The sequence below is a fragment of the Schistocerca cancellata genome, chromosome 3 (genome assembly GCF_023864275.1).
Source record: "Schistocerca cancellata isolate TAMUIC-IGC-003103 chromosome 3, iqSchCanc2.1, whole genome shotgun sequence".
Classification (NCBI taxonomy): Eukaryota; Metazoa; Arthropoda; class Insecta; order Orthoptera; family Acrididae; genus Schistocerca; species Schistocerca cancellata.
In genome coordinates this window covers 393385880-393411475 of record NC_064628.1, presented here as the reverse complement: position 1 = coordinate 393411475, position 25596 = coordinate 393385880, and the positions used below count along the sequence as shown (strand labels likewise).

At 40.4% G+C, this 25596-nt stretch overlaps 1 protein-coding gene across 1 annotated transcript in view; it reads left to right on the top strand.

The window, feature by feature from the left end:
* Window positions 1-25596, top strand: part of LOC126175120 (huntingtin) — a 539564-nt gene that overhangs the window by 225975 nt on the left and 287993 nt on the right. The window contains exons 19-21 of the mRNA XM_049921673.1: window positions 1049-1170; window positions 14098-14283; window positions 20629-20831. Of these exons, the coding sequence (XP_049777630.1) occupies window positions 1049-1170; window positions 14098-14283; window positions 20629-20831 (511 nt within the window). The remainder of the gene's footprint in view (window positions 1-1048; window positions 1171-14097; window positions 14284-20628; window positions 20832-25596) is intronic.

Sequence of the window (25596 nt, the reverse complement as noted above, 5' to 3'; positions counted from 1 at the left end):
GCTGCTTTTCAACAGAACAATCATTTTTGAAAGTATAAATACTGCCAAACAAAGAAAACAAAGGCTATTTTGGAAGAGAAAAGTGTTGAAGGTTTTGGAAAAGCGAACATTCCATGCAAAAAGTTCCCAATTAGCACTTTTTTTAAACTGTCAGTTTTAAAGAACTAAGGCTTTGTCTGTATTCACTCAGGTAGTATGATAACCCTATAAATTTGTACTGCACTGAGGATAACCCTATAAATTTGTGTGTCTAATTTACAGCAAAAAATATGTTAGTTTCAACAAAAATAGATGTGAATTTTACAAAAAATAGATGCAAGTTTCACCAAAAATAGATGCTACATTTTTCCAGATCCTATATATTTGTGACACATTTTACAGACAGTATGCACTTATACCACTGAATGTAAAAGTACAAAATGATATCATTGTAGGGCACATAGTTCAGGAGATGTGACATCACAATCAATGAGATGCATGAAAAATTGCCGCATCATGTATGACATTTAAATTTATCACTTCTTTGCTACTAATGCTATTCACAATAGATTTCACAGACGGTACCCACACATGCCAGTCAGTGTACCTACGGTATTATATCACTGTGCAACACACAGTTCAGGAGATACAACATCATAAACAATGAGGTGTGTGGAAAACTACTGCATTGTGCATGTTGGTTAAATTTTTTACTTTTTTGCTATTGACTCCATTCACAACACATTTTGCAGACAGCATCCACATATGCTGCTGAATGTACCTACAAAATTGTATCATTGTATGACATGTAATTTAGATGAAGTGATGTCATAAACATTAAGCACAATGATGGGGACGCACAGCTGTAAATAAATACCTGGGCAGCGCTGGGTTTCTCCTATGGTGTGTGTGTGTGTGTGTGTGTGTGTGTGTGTGTGTGCTGCAGTTTGTCCTTGTGGGTAAACTATTATTTAATTGTGAAACTGGTTTTGTTTTCAGTCAGAATCATTTTACTGTTCTATATTTTTTTGTTATAGTTAGATTTTTTCAGTTCATTTGCTTGTTGCAGAGAAAGAGGATAAAGTTGATGAAAAGAAGACAAACCGTGGAACACCCATTGGATTATTTGCCAGCAGCGCTCATTATATGAAATTGTATGATGCTGTTAAAAGTGCATATACAAATTACAAGGTTTGTATCAAATTGCATCAGAATTTAATACTTTTACTGATATGCTATAGTGGCACAACAAGACTTGAATGCAGTGTAACGGAGCGGACAAGAGTAAACTTAGTAATCCACTAAAGATATCAGATGTGGTAATTGTGCAGTAGTTATTCCACAGGCATCCATAAAAGAATCAGATAGGTAATGTTTATCTCCATAAAGTAATTGCCCCCACTTTGATTTTTAAGAAAATATTGAACATAAAATGCGAGTATATCAGTATACTCACAGTGGAAATAAATACTTGAACGAACTGGAGTACAATTTTGTGATTGATGAGAAGTATAGCACTTCATTCCATAAAACTTTTTGAGGCAAGAGTTGTTGAATGCAGTCTAGCAGATCATTTATTGCATGTGTATGAAAATGTCACGCTCTACATTTAAAAACTTGCTTTCATTGAGGTCGGTAGCTTTATAGCAATTTTCTGTCATTATTATTATTATTATTATTATTATTATTATTATTTATTTATTTATTTTTTTTTTTTTGGAATTATAGTAGTTTGTTGTTTGAGGCTATATAGAGCACAGGAAGTTCCTTAAGTGACAATAGACATTTGCAGAATGTCTTTTTTAGGCTGTTTGTTGGATTTGGGACTTTCATTGTTAACTTAAATGGTTTATTCAGTGGATCTATTGTCTGTCTGTCTGACTCTGAGTAAGTAAATACTATGAAACAGACATAGCAGCTGTCTCTGCAGAAAGAGTTGGGAGCCAGAGAGATACTGATTACATCACTATTACCTGCTAGTATTGTGTCATAAAACCTCTCCAGCATATTAGGCGGATAAATAGTTCCACAGCAAGCAACTAATCATAGATCATTTCAGACTGAGCAGAATAAAACTGTCAATTTATACAGACTGTGACCTCTGACAATGACGAGCAACAGTGTAGAAACAGGCAAATGAATAAAAAACCATTAAGGACACATTAGAGATAGCTATGAAGTTAAACAGAAGAGAAAGATACAAAGTGAGTGAGTTTGTTGAAGTTGACAGTTGTTGACTAGGGAGATCAGTTTTTTTTGTAAAAGGTACAATCTTTCAATATTCTGTTGTAGGAATTATAGCTTGTTATGTGGACTCCCTAGTTCTGATCAGTAGCAGTCGGGAGACTTCAGGCTGTAGCAATTTCCAGATGTTTGTTGCTTTGTCATATGCTTTGTCACTGGGCTGTATTGTCGTGTCTATGTTTTGTTGCACTGTTTTCAATGTGATCTTTTCAAAAATGAGTGGTGATTTGGTTGCTGGCACATCCCACTCCAGAAAAGCAAGCCATTTATAAGGAGTGAGTGCTGGAAAATGATGTCACATTTGGTGAGGCGCTGTGATGCTGAGAAAACTACAAAAAGAACCATTACATTCAATTACGTAGTCTTCTCTCAGAACTGTGATGCACACTGGCAAGAGTCTGTGTAGCATTGCTAGAATTAGAGAATGTAACGCTGTCAATTAGATGTATCCTCAGAAAATCCTGGCAAGAAGAGATTAGTTTCAGCTGTAATTCTATTAGAAAGTAATTCTAAACAGCTATGCATTTGGTCCAAATACTTCTATATGTGTGCTATGCCAATGACAGTGCACTTTGTGTAAAAAGATAGATACATATAGTAATAATAATATATTTAAAACCATTTCTGAAAAGATTCATTGTTGAACGCAATTTAAATTCCCTATTTTAAAAAAATAAAAATAAAAAATAAGTGAGGAAATCAAAGGGAGCTGACGTCCATTGGTTTCATATGGAGAAAGGTTGAAAACAAGATAACTCTGTTATTGGAACATGGTGACATTGTGCATTGATGGTCCAGGTACTTCGTGGAGATGAAAAATATTAGGGAGGCTGACACGGAAAGATCTGATTTAGATGAATCTTGGATGGACAGTGACTTAATGTGCAGCAAATGCTGGCAAAACAAATATGATGATGTCGGTGTTACTGTGTGGGAAGCATCCGATAAGATTAATAATTGGAAGTGTGTGTTCCAAAAAGGGATTTGTTAGCCAAGCACATCTAAAGTTCTGGCCCAAATCAACTTCTACTAATTTAAAAAAAATGGTTTGAAAAACTTGTGCTCCCAAATTGTTCTCTTCCTCTGTAATAATCATGGACAGTGCACCTTATCACAACAGGCAAGACAACAAAGTGCCCAGAAAATACGAGAGGAAAATGTTTATGATAAAATGACTGCAGGAGAGAAGAATCTGATGCAGGAGAGAAGAATTTGATGCAGGAGAGAAGAATCTGATCCTATGAGACCATGTCAAAGAAGGTTCTGCACTCCCTATTTGGGAGAACAGGTCACCTGCACAACCATATAATACACTAATGGTGCTCCAAGAAAATTTACATCCCAAAAACCACACTGAAAAGCTTAATATCAGGTCGAGGTCTACTTCATTGGGAATCTGGACATACGAATGTGCACTTTAAGTATGCACTTTTAATGTACACATTTTAGTATGGTTCACAAAATTCCGATGCTCTTGGAGTATCCTCTGATGTCTTGTTTCTTATATGACATAATGTATGATCTTTCAATATTTTACATGTACGTACATACAGGCTTCCTACGCCATGATAGCTGCGCAAGCGCGGTGTCGCCTGTTATCTACGCTCTCTGGCAACTGCTGAAACGAACCTATTTCTAATGGGTCACGGGAAAATATTGCGAATTGTGGTTTGAAAAGTGTTACTTTCCAAGTAAATATCCTTTTACGTAAGTTCGACTATGTGCAAGAATGTACCATTAATTTATTAAATCACAGAGCGTTTGACTCTCATTTAAAAATCAGCTCTTTGATGACGAGCCATTTAGAAGAATGTCGAACCCTGAAGATCAGACATTTATGTCATTATCAAAAATTTTACTGGCACATTGTGTGATACACTCCTGGAAATGGAAAAAAGAACACATTGACACCGGTGTGTCAGACCCACCATACTTGCTCCGGACATTGCGAGAGGGCTGTACAAGCAATGATCACACGCACGGCACAGCGGACACACCAGGAACCGCGGTGTTGGCCGTCGAATGGCGCTAGCTGCGCAGCATTTGTGCACCGCCGCCGTCAGTGTCAGCCAGTTTGCCGTGGCATACGGAGCTCCATCGCAGTCTTTAACACTGGTAGCATGCCGCGACAGCGTGGATGTGAACCGTATGTGCAGTTGACGGACTTTGAGCGAGGGCGTACAGTGGGCATGCGGGAGGCTGGGTGGACGTACCGCCGAATTGCTCAACACGTGGGGCGTGAGGTCTCCACAGTACATCGATGTTGTCGCCAGTGGTCGGCGGAAGGTGCACGTGCCCGTCGACCTGGGACCGGACCGCAGCGACGCACGGATGCACGCCAAGACCGTAGGATCCTACGCAGTGCCGTAGGGGACCGCACCGCCACTTCCCAGCAAATTAGGGACACTTTTGCTCCTGGGGTATCGGCGAGGACCATTCGCAACCGTCTCCATGAAGCTGGGCTACGGTCCCGCACACCGTTCGGCCGTCTTCCGCTCACGCCCCAACATCGTGCAGCCCGCCTCCAGTGGTGTCGCGACAGGCGTGAATGGAGGGACGAATGGAGACGTGTCGTCTTCAGCGATGAGAGTCGCTTCTGCCTTGGTGCCAATGATGGTCGTATGCGTGTTTGGCGCCGTGCAGGTGAGCGCCTCAATCAGGACTGCATACGACCGAGGCACACAGGGCCAACACCCAGCACCATGGTGTGGGGAGCGATCTCCTACACTGGCCGTACACCACTGGTGATCGTCGAGGGGACACTGAATAGTGCACGGTACATCCAAACCGTCATCGAACCCATCGTTCTACCGTTCCTAGACCGGCAAGGGAACTTGCTGTTCCAACAGGACAATGCACGTCCGCATGTATCCTGTGCCACCCAACGTGCTCTAGAAGGTGTAAGTCAACTACCCTGGCCAGCAAGATCTCCGGATCTGTCCCCCATTGAGCATGTTTGGGACTGGATGAAGCGTCGTCTCACGCGGTCTGCACGTCCAGCACGAACGCTGGTCCAACTGAGGTGCCAGGTGGAAATGGCATGGCAAGCCGTTCCACAGGACTACATCCAGCATCTCTACGATCGTCTCCATGGGAGAATAGCAGCCTGCATTGCTGCGAAAGGTGGATATACACTGTACTAGTGCCGACATTGTGCATGCTCTGTTGCCTGTGTCTATGTGCCTGTGGTTCTGTCAGTGTGATCATGTGATGTATCTGACCCCAGGAATGTGTCAATAAAGTTTCCCCTTCCTGGGACAATGAATTCACGGTGTTCTTATTTCAATTTCCAGGAGTGTATATCTTAAGTGTTACATGTGCAAAAACGATCAACATTATATGCGAAAGCTTAGCTGCTCTTGCAGTTTATTAACCTTAAAGACCAATATTAATGTGAAAGCTTTTCTTTTCTTGTAACAACACTATGTACCGGGTAATCAAAAAGTCAGTATAAATTTGAAAATTTAATAAATCACGGAATAATGTATATATAGAAAAAAAAAAAGAAAAAAAAAAAAAAAGTAAACCACCCCGTATTGCTAGACGCGTGAAAGATCTCTTGCGCGCATCATTTGGTGATGATCGTGTGCTCAGCCGCCACTTTCGTCATGCTTAGCCTCCCAGGTCCCCAGACCTCAGTCCGTGTGATTATTGGCTTTGGGGTTACCTGAAGTCGCAAGTGTATCGTGATCGACCGACATCTCTAGCGATGCTGAAAGACAACATCCGATGCCAATGCCTCACCATAACTCCGGACATGCTTTACAGTGCTGTTCACAACATTATTCCTCGACTACAGCTATTGTTGAGGAATGATGGTGGACATATTGAGCATTTTCTGTAAAGAACCTCATCTTTGCTTTGTCTTGCTTTGTTATGCTGATTATTGCTATTCTGATCAGATGAAGCGCCATCTGTCGGACATTTTTTGAACATTTGTATTTTTTTGGTTCTAATAAAACCCCATGTCATTCCAAGCATGTGTGTCAATTTGTACCTCTCTATCTACATTATTCCGTGATTTATTCAGTTTTCAAATTTATACTGACTTTTTGATCACCTGGTATATTAATTTAAACTATTAACTTTCCCTGTTTGTGTGTTCGTGCTACTTAACAGTGATGTTGCTGTTGGCTGACTACATCACATGTCCTATGCTCTGAATATCCACTGTCGTCGGCTGGCGAGATCACGTGACATGAGCTATTACTGGCTTCCAAAAGCACATTGCAATCTCGATTTCAATGATTTGGAAAGTAACATGCAGTGTTGGGTGGTAATTTCAATGTTGTTGTTGTTGTTGTTGTTGTTGTTGTTGTCGTCTTCAGTCCTGAGACTGGTTTGATGCTGCTCTCCATGCTACTCTATCCCGTGCAAGCTTCCTCATCTCCCAGTACTTACTGCAACCTACATCATTCTGAATCTGCTTACTGTATTCATCTCTTGGTCTCCCTCTACGATTTTTACCCTCCACGCTGCCCTCTAGTGCTAAATTTGTGATCCCTTGATGCCTCAGAATATGTCCTACCAACCGGTCCTTTCTTCTTGTCAAGTTGTGCCACAAACTCCTCTTCTCCCCAATTCTGATCAATACCTCCTCATTAGTTACGTGATCTACCCATCTAATCTTCAGCATTCTTCTGTTGCACCACATTTCGAAAGCTTCTATTCTCTTCTTGTCTAAACTATTTATCGTCCATGTTTCACTTCCATACATGGCTACTCTCCATACAAATACTTTCAGAAATGACTTCCTGACACTTAAATCTATACTTGATGTTAACAAATTTCTTTCCTTCAGAAACGCTTTCCTTGCCATTGCCAGTCTACATTGTATATCCTCTCTACTTCGACCATCATCAGTTATTTTACTCCCTAAATAGCAAAACTTCTTTACTACTTTAAGTGTCTCATTTCCTAATCTAATTCCCTCAGCATCACCCGACTTAATCCGACTACATTCCAGTATCCTTGTTTTACTTTTGTTGATGTTCATCTTATATCCTCCTTTCAAGACACTGTCCATTCCGTTCAACTGCTCTTCCAAGTCCTTTGCTGTCTCTGACAGAATTACAATGTAATCAGCGAACCTCAAAGTTTTTATTTCTTTTCCATGGATTTTAATACCTACTCCAAATTTTTCTTTTGTTTCCTTTACTGCTTGCTCAATATACAGATTGGATAACATCGGGGAGAGGCTACAACCCTGTCTCACTCCCTTCCCAACCGCTGCTTCCCTTTCATGCCCCTCGACTCTTATAACGGCCATCTGGTTTCTGTACAAATTGTAAATAGCCTTTTGCTCCCTGTATTTTACCCCTGCCACCCTTAGAATTTGAAAGACATTGTCAAAAGCTTTCTCTAAGTCTACAAATGCTAGAAACGTAGGTTTGCCTTTCCTTAATCTATTGTCGAAGATAAGTCGTAGGGTCCGTATTGCGTCACGTGTTCCAACATTTCTACGGAATCCAAACTGATCTTCCCCATGGTCGGCTTCTACCAGCTTTTCCATTCATCTGTAAAGAATTCGCGTAGTATTTTGCAGCTGTGACTTATTAAACTGATAGTTTGGTAATTTTCACATCTGTCAACAGCTGCTTTCTTTGGGATTGGAATTATTATATTCTTCTTGAAGTTTGAGGGTTTTTCGCCTGCCTCATACATCTTGCTCACCAGATGGTAGAGTTTTGTCAGGACTGGCTCTCCCAAGGCTGTCAGTAGTTCTAATGGAATGTTGTCTATTCCAGGGGCCTTGTTTCGACTCAGGTCTTTCAGTGCTCTGTCAAACTCTTCACACAGTATCGTATCTCCCATTTCATCTTCATACTCTTCCATTTCCATAATACTGTCCTCAAGTACATCACCCTTGAATAGACCCTCTATATACCCCTCCCACCTTTCTGCTTTCCCTTCTTTGCTTAGAATTGGGTTTCCATCTGAGGTCTTGATATTCATACAAGTAGCTCTCTTTTTTCCAAAGGTCTCTTTAATTTTCCTGTAGGCAGTATCTATCTTACCCCTAGTGAGATAAGTCTCTACATCCTTACATTTGTCCTCTAGCCATCCCTGCTTAGCCATTTTGCACTTCCTGTCGATCTCATTTTTGAGACGTTTGTATTCCTTTTTGCCTGCTTCATTTACTGCATTTTTATATTTTCTCCTTTCATCAATTAAATTGAATATTTCTTGTGTTACCCAAGGATTTCTACTAGCCCTTTTTCTTATTACCTACTTGATCCTCTGCTGCCTTCACTACTTCATCCCATAGAGCTACCCATTCTTCTTCTACTGTATTTCTTTCTCCCATTTCTGTCAATTCCAATGTATACTTTCGTAATACGAAAATACACAGCATACATGTTGCTGCACATCAATGATATTCCCAAAAAGGTGCTTTTTTCCCTGAGTTTTGTTTTCTAAAGTGCCAGGAAATTGTACACCTGTGTATAAAAACCATAACCATTCAAAAGATTGATAAAGGAAAATATACTGTCACTTAACACGGAAAAAGCGTGTTTTCACCCAGGAGAAAGTTTTTTTTTTAACCGGGAAATCCTTGAAAAACCCGGGAATTTTTTTTTTCCTTGTCTGCATATACACCCTGAATGTTGCATTCAAACAATGGAAAGTCCAGGTTGGAATAACAACAATATGGAGAGGATAGATTGCTACTTGCCATACAGAGGAGCGTTGAGTAGTAGACAGGCACTATGGAAAAGAGAAAGTCCTTCTTGTGCCGTAGAAAACACACACACATTAACACAAGCACATGGCTGCTGTCTCAGGGCACTAGAGCCTGACTGCAACTGAGCATGGCAGAGCGGCAGTGACGGATGGGTGATGGGGGTAAGGGGGAGGCATGAGGTGGAAAGGAGGAGGGCTAGGGGTAGCAAGGTGCTGGTGGGGGAAGATGCTACTGCTGCCTGGTGGAGCGTGCAGGGACTTGATGGGGTCAAGATAAGACTTCTAGGTGTAGTGTCTAGAATCTGTGCTGTGGAGGGAGGGGGGAAGTAGAGGAAGGGAAAAGACTTGTAGATGCATTGGTGGGATAGACATGTGTAGCATTGGAGTGGAAGCAGGGATGAGGATAGTTAGGTGGGAGACGTGGACTAGAGGTGTAAGCCAGGGAGGTTACAGGAAGAAAGGATGTGTTGTAGAGAGAGTTCCCACCAACACTTCAGAAAAGCTAGTATTGCTAGGAAGACTCCGTATGACCCGGGCTGTAAATCACACATTAAAGTGAAGCGCATCACATTGGGCTGCATGTTCAGCAAATGGGTAGTCCAGCCATATCTTGGCTACAGTTTATCAGTGGCCATCATGTGGACAGAGAGCAGTTTGGTTGTGATGCACATTTAGACAGCGGCACGCACACATAACATGGTCGCTTTCACAGATAGCCCTGCCTCTGATGGGATAGTAGATGTCTGTGACAGGTTTGACTTGGTGGTGGTGGAAAGATGTATGGAACAAGTCTTGCATGTAGGACTGTTGCACAGTTATGAGCCATAAAGAAAAGGGTTGGGAGCAGGGGTGGAGTAGGAACACACAAGGATACTGCGTAGATTTGGTGGGCAGTGGAGTACTACTGTGGGAGTGGGGAAGAGGATAGTTGGGGGGATAGTCCCCATTTCAGGATATGAAACAGGTAGTCAAAACCTTGGCAGAGAATGTGATTCATTTGCTTCAGTCCGGGATGGTACCAAAACACGATAGGAATGCCCTTTTGTGGCTGGATAATGGGTATGTGGAAGGTGGTAAGTGATTGGAGAGAGAAGTCACAGGATAGCTGTTTCTGTACAAGGTTGGGAGGTTAATTTCAGTATGCAAAGGCCTCCGTGAGACTCTTGGGATATTTGGAAAGGGACTGTTTGTCACTACAAGTGTGATGAATCTGGATGACCAGGCTGAGTGGAAGGGACTTCTTGGTATGGAATGGGTGGCAGCTATCGTAGGTGAAGTATTGTTGGTGGTTCTGATGTAGCCATCCTTGAGGTGGAGATCAACATTGAGGAAGGAGACGTGTTGGGTTGAGGAGTACCAGGTGAAGTGAATCAGGGAGAAGGTATTGAGGTTTTGGAGTAATTTGGATAGGGCATCCTCACTCTCAGTCCAGGTCCTGAAGACGTTATCAGTGAACCTAATCCAGATAAGGGGTTTGGAATAGTTTGTGGTGTAGCAGGCTCCCCCTGTGTGATCCATAGGATGATTGACATGGGATCGTGCCTATTGCTGTGCCATGGAATTGTTTGTAGGTGATGCCTTCAAAGGAGAAGTAAGTGTGGATAAGGATATAGTTGGTCACGTTTATTCGGAAGGAGGTAGTACATTTGGAGTCATTTTGGCATTGAGAAAGGTAGAGTTCAGTAGCAGAAAGGCCATGGACATTGGGGATGTTAGTGCAAAGGGAGTTGGCATCATTAGTCACGAGCAGGGCACTGGATGGTAAAGAGGCAGGAACTGCGTAGAGTTGGTGGAGGAAATGACTGGAGTCTTTTATATAGGAGCATAGGTTATGGGTAATAGGCTGAATGTATTGGTCCAGGAGAGAAGAATTTCCCTCTATGAGGGCACTGTAATCAGCCACAAGGGGGCATCCTTAATGGTTATGTTTGTGAGCTTAAGGATACAAGTAAACCCAACCACCCAGGAAGCCCTTATGTGGCTGGTTACTGTGCCCCCACAAACAGAATCTCTGCTTTTATGGACCAACACCTTCAGCCTATTATCCATAACCTACCCCTCTATATAAAAGATGCCAATCAGTTCCTCCATTGACCCACTCAGTTGCTGTTCCTTTACCATTCGATATCAGCTTGTTACTGTTGATACCACCTCCTTTCACACAAAAATCTCCAGTGCCTGTGGCCTTGCTGCTATTGAACACTATCCTTTCCAATGTGCGACCGACTCCAAACCTACTGCCTTCTGCCTTGCCGTCATAACTAACAATATTCTCACCCACAATTACTTCTTCTTTGAGGCATCACCTATAAACAGATCTGTGGTACAGCAATGGTCACCTATGGGCTCTGTCCTATGCCAACCTTTTCATGGTCCAGCTAGATGAATCATTCCTAACCAACTTGGTGAGGATGCCCTACCCACATTTCTCCAGAACTTCAACAACTTCTCCTCTATTCATTCCACCTGGTCCTCCACTACCCAACAAGCAACCTTCCTTAATGTTGACCTCCAACTCAGGTATGGCTGCATCATTACCTGTGTCCGCATCACATCTACCAACCACCAACAGTACCCCCACTTTGACTGCTGCCACCCATTCTGTACCATGAATTTCCTTCCATACAGCTTGACCATCCATGGTCATTTCACATCTGTAGTGCCCAGCAGTCCCTCTCCAAATTTGCCAAGGGTATCATGGAGACCTTCACAGACTGAAATTACCCTCTCAACTCTGTCCCGAAACAGATAACACATGCCTTCTCTCTCCAGTCACCTACCAACTTCCACATACCTACTGTCCAGCCACAAAGTTGCACTCCTCTTGTGACTCAATACTTCCCAGGACTGCAGCAGCTGATTCACTCTCTCTTCCAAAGTTTCAACTATCTGTCATGCCCTGAAATGAGGAATGACCTCCCCTCTGCCATACCCTGTTCTCCACAGTGATATTTGCCACCTATCTAACCTATGCAATATTGTTTTCCATCCCTACTCCAGCCCTGCTCCCAAGCCTTTGCCCCATGGCGCATACCCCTGCAGTAGGACTAGCTGCAACACCTGGCCCATAGATCCCATGACTGCTGTCTACTCCAGTTGTGCCACAGGCATCTCCTGCCTTGTTGGAGGGAGGGCTACCTGTGAAAGCAGCCATGTCATCTACCAACTAAGCTTTAACCACTGTACCAATTTCTACATGTGCATCATAAAACAAGTTGTCTGCCCACATGAAAGGCCACCGAAAAACTATAGTTAAGAGACAGCTGGACCACACAGTTAATGAACATGCTGCCCAGTGTTGTGTGCTTCACTTTAACGACTGTTTCACAGCTCGTGCCATCTAGATTTGTACTAGCAGTATCAGCTTTTCTGAGCTGTGTCAGTGGGAACTCTCCCAGCAACACATCCTCCGTTCCTTTAACTCCCCTGGACTAACCCTTCACTGGTCCCTGTTTCCCACCTACATACCTCTTTCTTTGCTCCCACTCCATTACTACAACATGTGTCTGTCCCGCCAACCCACCTACATGTCCTTTCCCCTCCTCTACTAAGCAGCCCCCCCCCTCCCCTCCCCTCCCCATAGATCCTCTACAGCACAGTGCCCTGAGACAGTGGCCGTATGTGTGTGAATTGTGCTTGTGTGAATATGTATGTGTTTTCCATTGCAGAAGAAGGACTTTGTCTTAAAGCTTCAATATACGAACAGTCTTTTTCATTGTGTCTGTCTGCTACTCAACACCACCTCTATTATGGTGAGTAGTAATTTGCCCTTTCCATTTTGTTGCAAATGTTACCTGCAGATGGGTTCATTCATTCTGTGTAGAGATTTCTTGTCGAGTTTGATCTTGATAGAAGTGGAAGATGCGAAGTCAGTGATGTATGTATTTCACTGACAATATATGACTTATAAATATGAATGGTCTTCAATGGAAATCATTGAAACAAAGATGTTTTCTATTATGTTGAGAAGTTTTCATGAAATTTAAGTCACCAACTTTCTCCTCCGAATGTGAAATTTTTTTTGATGGCTTGCACCTACTTATTGTGACGGAGTTTCGGGATGGCTTGAAGTGGGTGAAAGATTCTGCACCAGAGACATGTATGGGGGCAGCAGTAGACCCTTTATAGTTTATTATTTACAACCATTCAGTTTCCTTGGCTGAGGCTGTTGATCTCTGGGACCTTGATGAGCAAATGAGCCTCTTGGTGCAACTGTCCTTGCACCACCATCTGTGCCAATGGCACTGCATAACAAGTGTCTCCTAATACTGTTCCAGCCCCCATTGTCATCTTGTGTAACTGAGCATGTAACAAACTCAGCCATGGAATCTGCCATTGTCCTGTAGAAGATGGCCTAGTGACGGTAAGGCAACATTGTGCTCTGAACTCCACACCAAAGGATATATGGCTATGGCTGGCTGCATCAGACCACAGCGGCGCGGAGGAGAGGCAGCGTCCTTGGGTTGAGGTTATCAAAAAAGTTCAGAGAAGGGCATTTGTGTATTACTGCAGCATCAGGGAAGAGAGTGGCCAGTATATGATAAACGAAGTTTAGGTTGAAGTCATTAACAACAAAGACTTTTTCATTGTGGCAAGATATTTTCATGAAATTTCAATCCCCAACTTTTTCCCTGAATGCTAGATATTTTGTAGACTCCCATATGCATAGGGAGAAATAGCATTGTGGTAAAATCAGGGAAACCAGAGCTTGTTTTGAAAGATTTAGGTGTTCATTTTTTCCATGTGGTATTCCAGAGTAGAACAGTCCAGAAATAGTCCGAAAGTGCTTTGATGACTGTGCAGTACCAGACACTTATATGTGAATTGGAGTGTAATGATGTAGACATAATCCTAATGTGGCGATGAAACTGAAAGAATTTTATCCAAGAATATCACTAAAATAAACCAAGTTTCAAATTTGTCACCTGTTATTAATAACTTTAATAGTTTAGTAATCAGATTATAAAAACAGAGTGGTTAAACACGTATGTAACTAATACCTGTTTGTTGTGCACATATATTCGTTACAGCATTTCAAATGAACTATTTGGGAACATTATGTTTACTTTTGTGCACTGCTGGCAGTATTTCAAATTTGGACAGAATATGTGCATTGTATGACTGCGAATGTTATTTTGTCTGTCGTAATTTGTACCACTGTAATAATGGCTTATTTTTATTCTCTTTCAGATCACTTTGGACTCTGGTGCAAGTCAGAAGTTTGTCTGCTTACTTAATGCAACACTAGAAACTCTTTCACAACTTCTGGAGATAGCAACTTTGCATGAAGGAGGAAGGCTAGCAGAAGAAATTCTTTCATACCTACGTCTAACAGTGATTATAGCCCCCACTGCAACTGTTAAATGTGTTCAACAGGTATTAGTTTTTTCATGTAAAATATTAATTATTTTTTTGGTGAAAATGATCACCAAAATGAAACTACTATTAAATACTGATAGATGTTTTCCATTAGTTTTATACAATTTTGTCATTTGTTCTTAATTTGTTGTTTAGTTTGAAAACTGATGCATTAATATTGATAAAGAAGGCTTGTTTATTCCAGTCACTTCATTTATTGCACTATTGTTTTCCATTTTTCAGCTTTCACATTATACACATAACTTACTTGTATGTAAGATGATTTTTCCCATTATATTTTCACACCTTGTACATCATGCTATATGCACATCCATTGTCGGACCTTTGTAACCCCACAGAATGAAATCTCTTGTACATTAAATTCAAGCAACCTTTATTGTTTTCTGTAATTCTCACTATTTATTTAGTCTTATAGAATTTTGTTGTTGTTGGAGCATTCAATGATTTTTCAAGTCATGTTAAATTTATGCAGAGAAAGATAAGCGGATTAGTATTTAAGATCAGGAGAAACTGTTCCCAGTTCAGTTGATACAAATGCTTTAACCAAGTCCTAACTTCCACAAGCTCAAGATCCTTTTTCTGGATGAGAGCAAATGAAGAAATTGGAGGATATACAACAGGCAAAAGGGTTTGGGTCTGGATTTTGCAAATTCAGATGACACGGAGGGGTGCATGAGCTGCTTCTTAGCCAAAACTGCACATTAATGAAAGCAAAACAAAACATTTTAATCTCTCCAATGACAGCCAGTGTGACAGCATATCATTCAGGTTATGTGTTGTGGCTGTTGGATGCTGCAAGTGAAATATTGGCACTGTGATGATGATGATTTTGAGTCCCGTACTTCTTTACAGAGCGTAGGGGAGTGACGTGGGAGACCCGCGTTGCCTTACTAGGCAAGGTCCTAGTGGAGGTGGTTTGCCATTGCCTTCCTCCGACCGTAATGGGGATGAATGATGATGATGATGACGACACAACAACCACCAGTCATCTCGAGGCAGGAAAAATTCCTGACCCCGCCGGGAATCGAACCCGGGACCCCATGCTCGGGAAGTGAAAACGCTACCGCGAGACCATGAGCTGCGGACGTTGGCACTGTATTTGTTTGAATTATTGCAAATGACATGGACTGAGATGAAGAGCGCAGGTGGCATTCTAATGCAGAATCCTGGATTGTGTAGGATCTTATTTCCGCAATACTGGCAGAAATAGCCTTGGTAACTTGGTTCTACTGTTGATGCTTGCCACCATTTGGAGTGGTATCAGAGGGCAGTGTGCTACAAATTTGTATAATTTTCTGTAACATTTATCATGCTGAGGTCTTAGCTGCGTGCCACGCCGTGTTCGCTAGCTGATTCACACTATTTTCATCAAACTTTCAATGGCTATAGAGTAAGTTTCATGTGAGATATATGAACAGAGCAAGTACAGTATGAAACGTGGAGCTGCACTGAGTATGGTCAGCTTCTGTCTAGCATGTAAATTTGTTTGTTCCGTCATATTTGAAATAACACTGTCATTTACGAAATGAGGAAAAAAATCTAAATATTCACAGGTCTTATCAAGTACTTGTGTGGCACACCATGGGCAACAGTGCGTATATGGAGGATATATTGTTTTCAGGATGATGATCTAGCGTTGCAATGGAAAGACAAGAGGGATAGATGGATGATAACTAACAGGCACACATTGGTTACCACAAGGGAAGGTTATTAGAAAATGAAACCAATGGCAGTGCTGGATTAAAGAAACATAAAGCTGGTGAAGCTGAGGATTACATACTAACTTCCAGAAAAAGAAGTTTGTGAAAAATTGATTTTTGCTATTTATTTAGTTTAAGCATCAACAGTAGAACCAAATTACCAAGGCTACTTCTGCCATTGTTACACTGTTAACTGAAGTGTTTAGTTGGTTCTGTTCTTGATAGATAACACTTAAAAGACATTAATTACACTTTTTTCACATCATTCATACCTACATAAATATCAACTATTTATCATTAAGAATCGCAGTATGGTAAAGTTTGAAACATGGGGTGACACACAAACCTATATTACACTCACTACGCTTATGTGAGCTGTCTTTCATCCCATGTTTCCCTGTGATGTTCTTCTGCTTCTCACTAAACACTACACATCATCTACATGCTTTCTTCTTCATTTCTACCAGTTTCATACAGTTTGGAAAGTGTTTCTGTACAACCGAGCGATCCATGAAAAACCTCAGTTGCCTCTTCTCTCTGCAAGACTAATGCAGCCCAGATCTCCTTTATAAACTTAGGAGTGCTCAGTTTTATCACATTCACTCAATAGTGCAAAATTCAAGCATTGGATGCTGCTGTAATTATACAGTGGAAGCCAGGCAGTCTCCACCAAGTCACTGTTTTGTGATCAGGTGGTCCATATGAGAGATCCTAATGAAAAAGTTTTGCACCAGCTTTATGTTTGTTGTAATCCAGCACTGCCACTGGTTTCATTTTCTTGTTACCTTCTCTTGTGGCAACAGGCAGCACTGAGGATGTGTGCCTGGTACTTACTATCCAATCATCATTCGTGTCTTTCCACCACAATGCTAGCAGATAATTTTTACGACAAAAAAATTGTTCACCATTCTCGAGTTTTACCCTCTCTGAGAGCCTTGGGCAATACTTTTCTCTTTTGAATTACAGTTCCCACAAGATCAGTGTTAGCTTTAGCCAATTCTTCAGCTAGTTGAGCAACGATGTGGAATCGGTCAACTTATACTTTGTGGTTCTTATCTTGGAGTGTGCTGAGCAGTTGCTTCACTACTGTAGAACCAGTGTTGTCCAGGTTATCATCCCTTCCATGGTAAACCTCAAGGTTGGATATGTAACCAATTTTGGATGCTGCAAGAATGAATATCTTCGTGCCATATTTACTCGGCTAATTAGCCATATAAACTTTGACACCTATACACCCCCTGAAAGGACACATATCTTCATCAGTGATCCATGAACAGTGGCAGTTCATGCAGCTCGAGACATGGATGGAGGTTGCACTGTTGCCAGTTGCGAGCGACAGTTGCAGTAAGTGCACACACACATGCTCTGTGCTTGAAGAAAATGTGTGAACTGCAAATTATGTTACTCACTTGCTTGTGCAGAATTTATCACTTACTACCACCCTCAGCCATGACGAATCGCAACAAGCGGGATAAACATTCACTATTAACTCACTAGAAGTATGTTTAACGCCCGCATTGGCAACAACAGTCACCACAGACCACAAGAACGCTACTGAACGCTTGTGGGCCATCAGAGAATGCGTAAAGTAGATATGCAGAACAAGCCTGAACACGACTGCCATCACTTGTGGTTCCAACTCTAGTGCTTCATCTGGTTGATAACTTTCTTTGAACTTATTTACGAAGGCATCCAAAAGTGGCCTAACTTGATGAAAGGCACTGAAGTCTACTCCATCTTCCTTTTTTTGCTTTGTGTTATTTATATAAAATGTTGACAAAATATTAAAAAATCTGTTCCTTGGCATAACATTGGGGCAGAAACTGCAGTTGACCACTGGATTACTACACAAATGACTGGCCATACTTGGCATCTCACTGGTCAACATGTGGAGGATAATAGCCAGAAATTTCTTTCTGAATTTGCCCCTAATTTGTTTTGTGCTCTGAGTATGGCCAGCTCTGTCTAGCACATAGGTTTGTTTGTTCCTTCATATTTGAAATAACACTGTCATTTACAAAATGAGGAAAAAAAATCCAAATATTCACAAGTCTTATCAAGTACTTGTGTGGCACACCATGAGAGGCTGTAAATACCAAAGTGTTTGGAGTTTTATCCAATTAACTCCCATCATCCTTTAAATTGTTACTCAGTCTTGGTCTGTTTGATGTTGAGTGGCTGGGTCCACAGACAATGGTGAACCTTCATTTGACATTGAATGTGATTATGAAATTATACAGAATGTTGCAGAACCAATCGCTTAAAATTTTACGTTCCGTATTGATTTAGGAAGAAATTAGACGTACTAGGACTCTGGTTATTGTCTGGTATTCCATGATCACTGTCACTATTGAAACCCAAAAAACATTCATCATCCATAGTCTCAGCAAGTACTTCTTTAATAATTTTTTTGAACTTTTGCATCATTATCACATGCCATTTTGATTATAAAGAAGATAACAAGCTAAAACCAATAATAGTTGCATAAAAAACAATGACAGACAAATAACAGACCACCATAGGACAACTAACAAACAACAAACATAAGCAAATTGCTTCAAAAAATGTACAGGGTGATTCAAAAAGAATACCACAACTTTAGGAATTTAAAACTCTGCAACGACAAAAGGCTGAGCTAAGCACTATCTGTCGGTGAATTAAGGGAGCTATAAAGTTTCATTTAGTTGTACATTTGTTCGCTTGAGGCGCTGTTGACTAGGCGTCAGCGTCAGTTGATGCTAAGATGGCGACCGCTCAACAGAAAGCTTTTTGTGTTATTGAGTACGGCAGAAGTGAATTGACGACAGGTGTTCAGCGTGCATTTCGAATGAAGTATGGTGTTAAACCTCCTGATAGGTGGTGTATTAAACGTTGGTATAAACAGTTTACAGAGAATGGGTGTTTGTGCAAAGGGAAAAGTTCTGGACGGCCGAGAACGAGTGATGAAAATGTAGCACACATCCAGCAAGCATTTGTTCGCAGCCCAGGAAAATCGACTCACAGAGCTAGCAGAGAGCTGCAAATTCCACAATCAACTGTATGGAAAGTCCTACGAAAAAGGTTAGTTATGAAACCTTATCGTTTGAAATTGGTTCAAGCACTGTCTGCAGCTGATAAGATTAAAAGAATCGATTTCTGTGATTTTATCCTTGCTCAAATGGAAACAGATGAATCTTTCATTTCAAAGATTGTGTTTAGTGATGAAGCAACTTTCCACATTAATGGGAAAGTCAACCGTCACAATGTCTGTATATGGGGCACTGAGAATCCGCGGGAAACAACTCAGTATGAACGTGACTCGCCTAAGGTGAACGTTTTCTGTGCCATTTCAGCCAATAAAGTTTTTGGTCCCTTTTTCTTCGAAGGTGCTACTGTAACTGGACTACAGTATCTGGAGATGTTAGAGAATTGGCTGTTCCCTCAGCTCGAACAAGAAGCACAACAATTCATATTTCAGCAGGATGGAGCGCCACCACATTGACACTTATCTATCCGTAACTACCTGAATGTCAACTACCCGAGGCGATGGATCAGCCGCCAGGCAGCCCGTGACAGAGCACTTCATCACTGGCCTCCAAGAAGCCCTGATCTTACCCCCTGCGATTTTTTCTTATGGGGGTATATTAAGGATATGGTGTTTCGGCCACCTCTCCCAGCCACCATTGATGATTTGAAACGAGAAATAACAGCAGCTATCCAAACTGTTATGCCTGATATGCTACAGAGAGTGTGGAACGAGTTGTAGTATCGGGTTGATATTGCTCGAGTGTCTGGAGGGGGCCATATTGAACATCTCTGAACTTGTTTTTGAGTGAAAAAAGAAAAACCTTTTTAAATACTCTTTGTAATGATGTATAACAGAAGGTTATATTATGTTTCTTTCATTAAATACACATTTTTAAAGTTGTGGTATTCTTTTTGAATCACCCTGTATATTGGTATATTGCTTTACCTTGCTATGTCCTGTGATCCAGTGCTAAAGTGATGAACTAAAAGCATTAGAAAACCTATGGGTTTTAGCAGGAACAGTAAAATTATGTTTGAAACGCAAAAGGAGCATGGAATGCTATGCAATGTAATATTATGGTGGCACATTTTCTTCTTTTCCATGCACGACATAATATTACGCCAACTGCATGGTGTTAACAAAGAATCAAGCTGCTTACTGAAATTAGTGTCCATTGTCTGAGAATGTGAAATGATAGAAGATGTTTTATGCCTTGGTTTTATGTCACAATGTATGCATCCTGTGATATCAGAACAGGGTTCAGGTGGTTATAAGAAACTGTCATTATTAATTATTGGTATGACAATCATTGACAACACTGATGTCCATCTGACCCAACACACACCTCTTCCCTGTCAATACCTTATAACCAGTTGTGACTAAATTTCATAAATATTGCAGCTGTTTCATGAGCCTGTAACAATGAGATTTATGTTTCCTATTTATTTTTAGTTTTTTCCTCAACTGCTGTTAACTGTGTCCATTTTTGTGAACTGTTAAATCTTGGAACATTTTGTGTGTTTTATTATTTGCTGTTGTGCAGCTAACATTTCAGGTTTTGTAGATATTACTTTGAAAAGCTTCTGCAGAAATGCTCTGAGTAATGAGTACTTTTTGCTTTGTACATGTAAACAGCTACTGAAATGCCTGTTTGGCACAAATCTAAGCGCACAATGGGAGGATGCAGATGAGAAGAAATTTTCTTCAGCACCTGTTGGCTCTCAGGTTCCTGTCTCATCTGATGGATTTTACAGTACATGTTTTCAAGCAGCATACCGTTGCCTTACGGATAATATTGCATCCCCTTGCACAAAGACAGACAAGGATGAAGTGTCTACGTAAGTTTTATGTAAATTTATTATTCTTTTATTTTGTTATATTTTACAGCCCTTGTCTATACTGTCCTCATAGGCTATAAAAGGGAAAAAAGAACATATACTGTTTAATATATGCAGTTTTGTTGAATCACCGTATTACAAGAACGAAAACATGGTCCAAGCAGATTGTGATCTCTTTATTGAGTGTGCTATTAACTAATTTTGACTGTTGGTCATGGCCAAGCACATATCACAAGCCTTTAGTTTATTGAAAGCTACTATTGTATGTCAAAATGTTTGTTAATTCTTATTGTTAGTTTTAAGGTAGAAAAGGGTAAAGTCACTCTGAAACATGTCCACAGTGGATTAACTTCAACAACACATGACTTCATGCTTTGGCAGGAGGTCCCTCCAAGTGAACTTCTCACTACTTTGGTTGATGAGTTTGGAGGGAAATAAGTAAGAAAAAAAATTTTAAAATTTTGTGAATTATCTGGGCTCAAGCCTAAGTCTTTCTTTTCTTTTTTTTCTTTTTCTTTTTTTAATTGAGCTGTGTATTGATTTTATGCAACATTTTTAAGAGCTCACAGGGCAGTACAAAGTTTTATTGTATGTGAGAGAGGGGAGAGGGTTATTCAATTGCTAGTCATTGTACCAAGCTTCATTCCTCTGTAGGTCTGCCTGCATTTTCCTACAATTTTAGTCATTACTACTTTCCTATGTACATCATGATCATCATCATCATCACCTGTGAATAATTTTGTCTAGCTGTCTATGTCGTCCATTTGATCATTTGTTTGTATGCCATGAACTGATAATTGTAGTTTATCATTCCATTGTGAAACTGCCTTTGCATCTGAGGTTTTTTGCCCCTTTAAGAATAGAATGTTGATTCCTGTATCCAGGAAGCCCTGAATCCAGTCACAAAGCTGGTTGGATGTTCCATAACCTCATGTTTTGTTTACTAGTTCACGTTATAGACTGTATTGAATGCTTTCTGAAAGTGTGAAGTATGACATCAATCTGGCATCCATTATCTACTGTCTTGTGGATCTCATGAATAAACTGTGAGTTTTACTATACTACTGTTTGTGGAGTTCATGTTGATTCCTACAGAGGGGACTTTTGTTCACTAAATATGTCATAATACTTTAACATGAAACATGTCCCACAGTTTTACAGCAGATTGCTAGTAGTAGTAGTAGTAGTAGTAGTAGTAGTAGTAGTAATATTAGTAGTAGTAGTTGTAGTAGTAGCTTTATTCATCCGTAGATCTCTTTTTACAAGGATATAGTGCATGTCAAAGTATTGTTGCAATATATTCCTGTAGTTAAGTACATATGTCTCACAATCTTTTTTGAAAGGGTGAGTGATCTGTAACTTTTTCAAACCACGTGGAAAACACATCATTTCTCCAGTGCCATTTGACAGGTTGCAGCTACAAGGGAAATAAGTTCGTTTGCATTATCTATGTAGAAGTATCCAGGTGTGTCATCACGCCAGTTGCCTTTCCTTTGTTGAGTAATTTTATTTCATTTGTCTTCTGTGGGTACTTACCCCCATATCTTTCAACTGGGCTCTTATGTGATGGATGAAAGGAAGAACTGTATTAACATCTTTCAGAGCAAAACAGTTTTACGATATTGAATCCATATTTCCACCTTCTCTATGTCATTCTCTATTTGGGTACCATTGTGGTCTCTGAACCTTCTATTTACAAATTTTATGGTTGTCATGTAACAACAAAATTTTATGGGATTTTTTTTAGATCAGTAGGCATAATTTTGCTTTCAAATTCATTGGATGCATCTCATGTGCTCTTCTTACATTCCTTTTGTCTTTATTCAGTTTTTATTTGTCAAAAAAACTTTCAATTAATTTAAAACAATCATGAAGTTCACTCAGCTTTTGTGGAGTCTTTCTGACCTGACTGTAGAATCCATGGCTGGTTATTTCTATCCCTAACAACTCGCTTCTATACATACATGAAAGCGTATTGTCTAATAACCTCATTGCTGGTGTTACTTAGACCCTGATCTTCCTTCCTTTTATTTCTATACAATTGTGGTTCATACTGTAAAGGTCCATATGCAGTTACACTTTTTGACAATTTATTGTAATCATTTTGTACTTGGATTTGCTACTGTTTGTGTGATCTTTTTGGTTATCCTGTTGCCATATTTACCTTCTTTGTTGCTTTCACAAGACGTGCTGTAGTAATTTGCTACTACTCTGATGACTTTGATATTGATTGTTTGATGATTTGCCAGTTTTCAATATTAAACAGTGTAGAATGTCATCCTGAAATGTGCTTTGTAAGTAACCACTGCATATATCCTAAATTATTGCATTTCTGTGTAGGAACTGATATTGTAGTTTGTGAAGTTACAGGCATAAATCTTCTGATCATGATAAAATTGTTGAATTTCAGAAAGAGGAAAATGAAATTTCATTATGTATGCATAACTGAATAATGGTCAAAACAGTAAGGGTATAAGATGACTTAGACATTTGGTAATTTCACTCTGACACAGATATTTTTTAATTATTTATTTTCTTCTTGGACAAGCTGAGTAAGGACGACATGCCAATTTCAGTTCATTAATTGTTGTTGTTTACTTTTCTTCTAGTTCTCTTTTTGTCTCTTCACTGTGCTATATCGGACCAATTGTTTTCGCTCTCCTCCTTTGAATCCTTCCTCATTCAATACTTATCCCTAAACATTTTTCTGTCATTTGTTTCTTCAGATTTTATATTATTTCTTTTTCTAAATCCTTTTTTTTTGTTTGTGGCTCCAATTTTCTGTTGACTTTTTATCACACTAATATTTGAAGATTATGGTTAATAATAGTCGGGGGTATGAACGTGAAGCAGTGGTTGGGAAGGAAGTGAGACAGGGTTGTAGCCTATCCCCGATGTTATTCAATCTGTATATTGAGCAAGCAGTGAAGGAAACAAAAGAAAAATTTGGAGTAGGAATTAAAATCCATGGAGAAGAAATAAAAACTTTGAGGTTCGCCGATGACATTGTAATTCTGTCAGAGACAGCAAAGGACCTGGAAGAGCAGCTGAACAGAATGGACAGTGTCTTGAAAGGAGGATGTAAGATGAACATCAACAAAAGCAAAATGAGGATAATGGAATGTAGTCGAATTAAATCAGGTGATGCTGCGGCAATTAGATTAGGCACTGAGACAATTAAAGTACGAGGTGTGGCTAGAAAAAAACCGGACTAGTAGTGGTGAAACAATAAAACGAATGCAATAAGGCTGAAAGTCGCGTGGCCTGTCACGTGACTCTCGCTCCGCCTACTGCTCGAGTTTCATCTGCCTCCTGCACTCAGTCTGCCCGTGGCGTCTGTTTTAAGTAGTTGACGTTTTGTCTGTGCGTCGGAAAATGTTGAGTGTACAGAAAGAACAGCATGTTAACATCAAATTTTGTTTCAAACTAGGAAAATCTGCAAGTGAAACGTTTGTAATGTTACAACAAGTGTACGGCGATGATTGTTTATCGCGAACACAAGTGTTTGAGTGGTTTAAACGATTTAAAGATGGCCGCGAAGACACCAGTGATGACACTCGCACTAGCAGACCATTGTCAGCAAAAACTGATGCAAACATTGAAAAAATCGGTAAACTTGTTCAACAAGATCGCCGTCAACTCCTGTTAACTCAGACACTGCTCTGATTGTTAAACGGCGATCTTGTCGAACAAGTTTACCGATTTTTTTCAGTGTTTGCATCAGTTTTTGCTGACAATGGTCTGCCAGTGCGAGTGTCATCACTGGTGTCTTCGCGGCCATCTTTAAATCATTTAAACCACTCAAACACTTGTGTTCGCGATAAACAATCATCGCCGTACACTTGTTGTAACATTACAAACGTTTCACTTGCAGATTTTCCTAGTTTGAAACAAAATTTGATGTTAACACGCTGTTCTTTCTGTACGCTCAACATTTTCCGACGCACAGACAAAACGTCAACTACTTAAAACAGACGCCACGGGCAGACTGAGTGCAGGAGGCAGATGAAACTCGAGCAGTAGGCGGAGCGAGAGTCACATAACAGGCCACGCGACTTTCAGCCTTATTGCATTCGTTTTATTGTTTCACCAGTACTAGTCCGGTTTTTTTCTAGCCACACCTCGTAGTAAAGGAGTTTTGCTATTTGGGGGGGCAAAATAACTGATGATGGTCGAAATAGAGAGGATATAAAATGAAGACTGGCAATGGCAAGGAAAGCGTTTCTGAAGGAGAGAAATTTGTTACACCGAGTATAGATTTAAGAGTCAGGAAGTCGTTTCTGAAAGTATTTGTATGGAAGTGAAACATGGACGATAAATAGTTTAGACAAGAAAAGAATAGAAGCTTTTGAAATGTGGTGTTACAGAAGAATGGTGAAGATTAGATGGGTAGATCACATAACTAATGAGGAGGTATTGAATAGAATTGGGGAGAAGAGGAGTTCGTGGCACAACTTGACTAGAAGAAGGGATCGGTTGGTAGGGCATATTCTGAGACATCAAGGAATCACCAATTTAGTATTGGAGGGAAGTGTGGAGGGTAAAAATCGTAGAGGGAGACCAAGAGATGAATACACTAAACAGATTCAGAAGGATGTAGGTTGCAGTAGGTACTGGGAGATGAAGCAGCTTGCACAGGTTAGAGTACCATGGAGAGCTGTATCAAACCAGTCTCTGGAGTGAAGACAACAACAACAACATGGTTAATTACTGTTGTGCATTCAAAATCAATGTCCAAAAAATTACTGTCTTCTTTTTCTCGGAC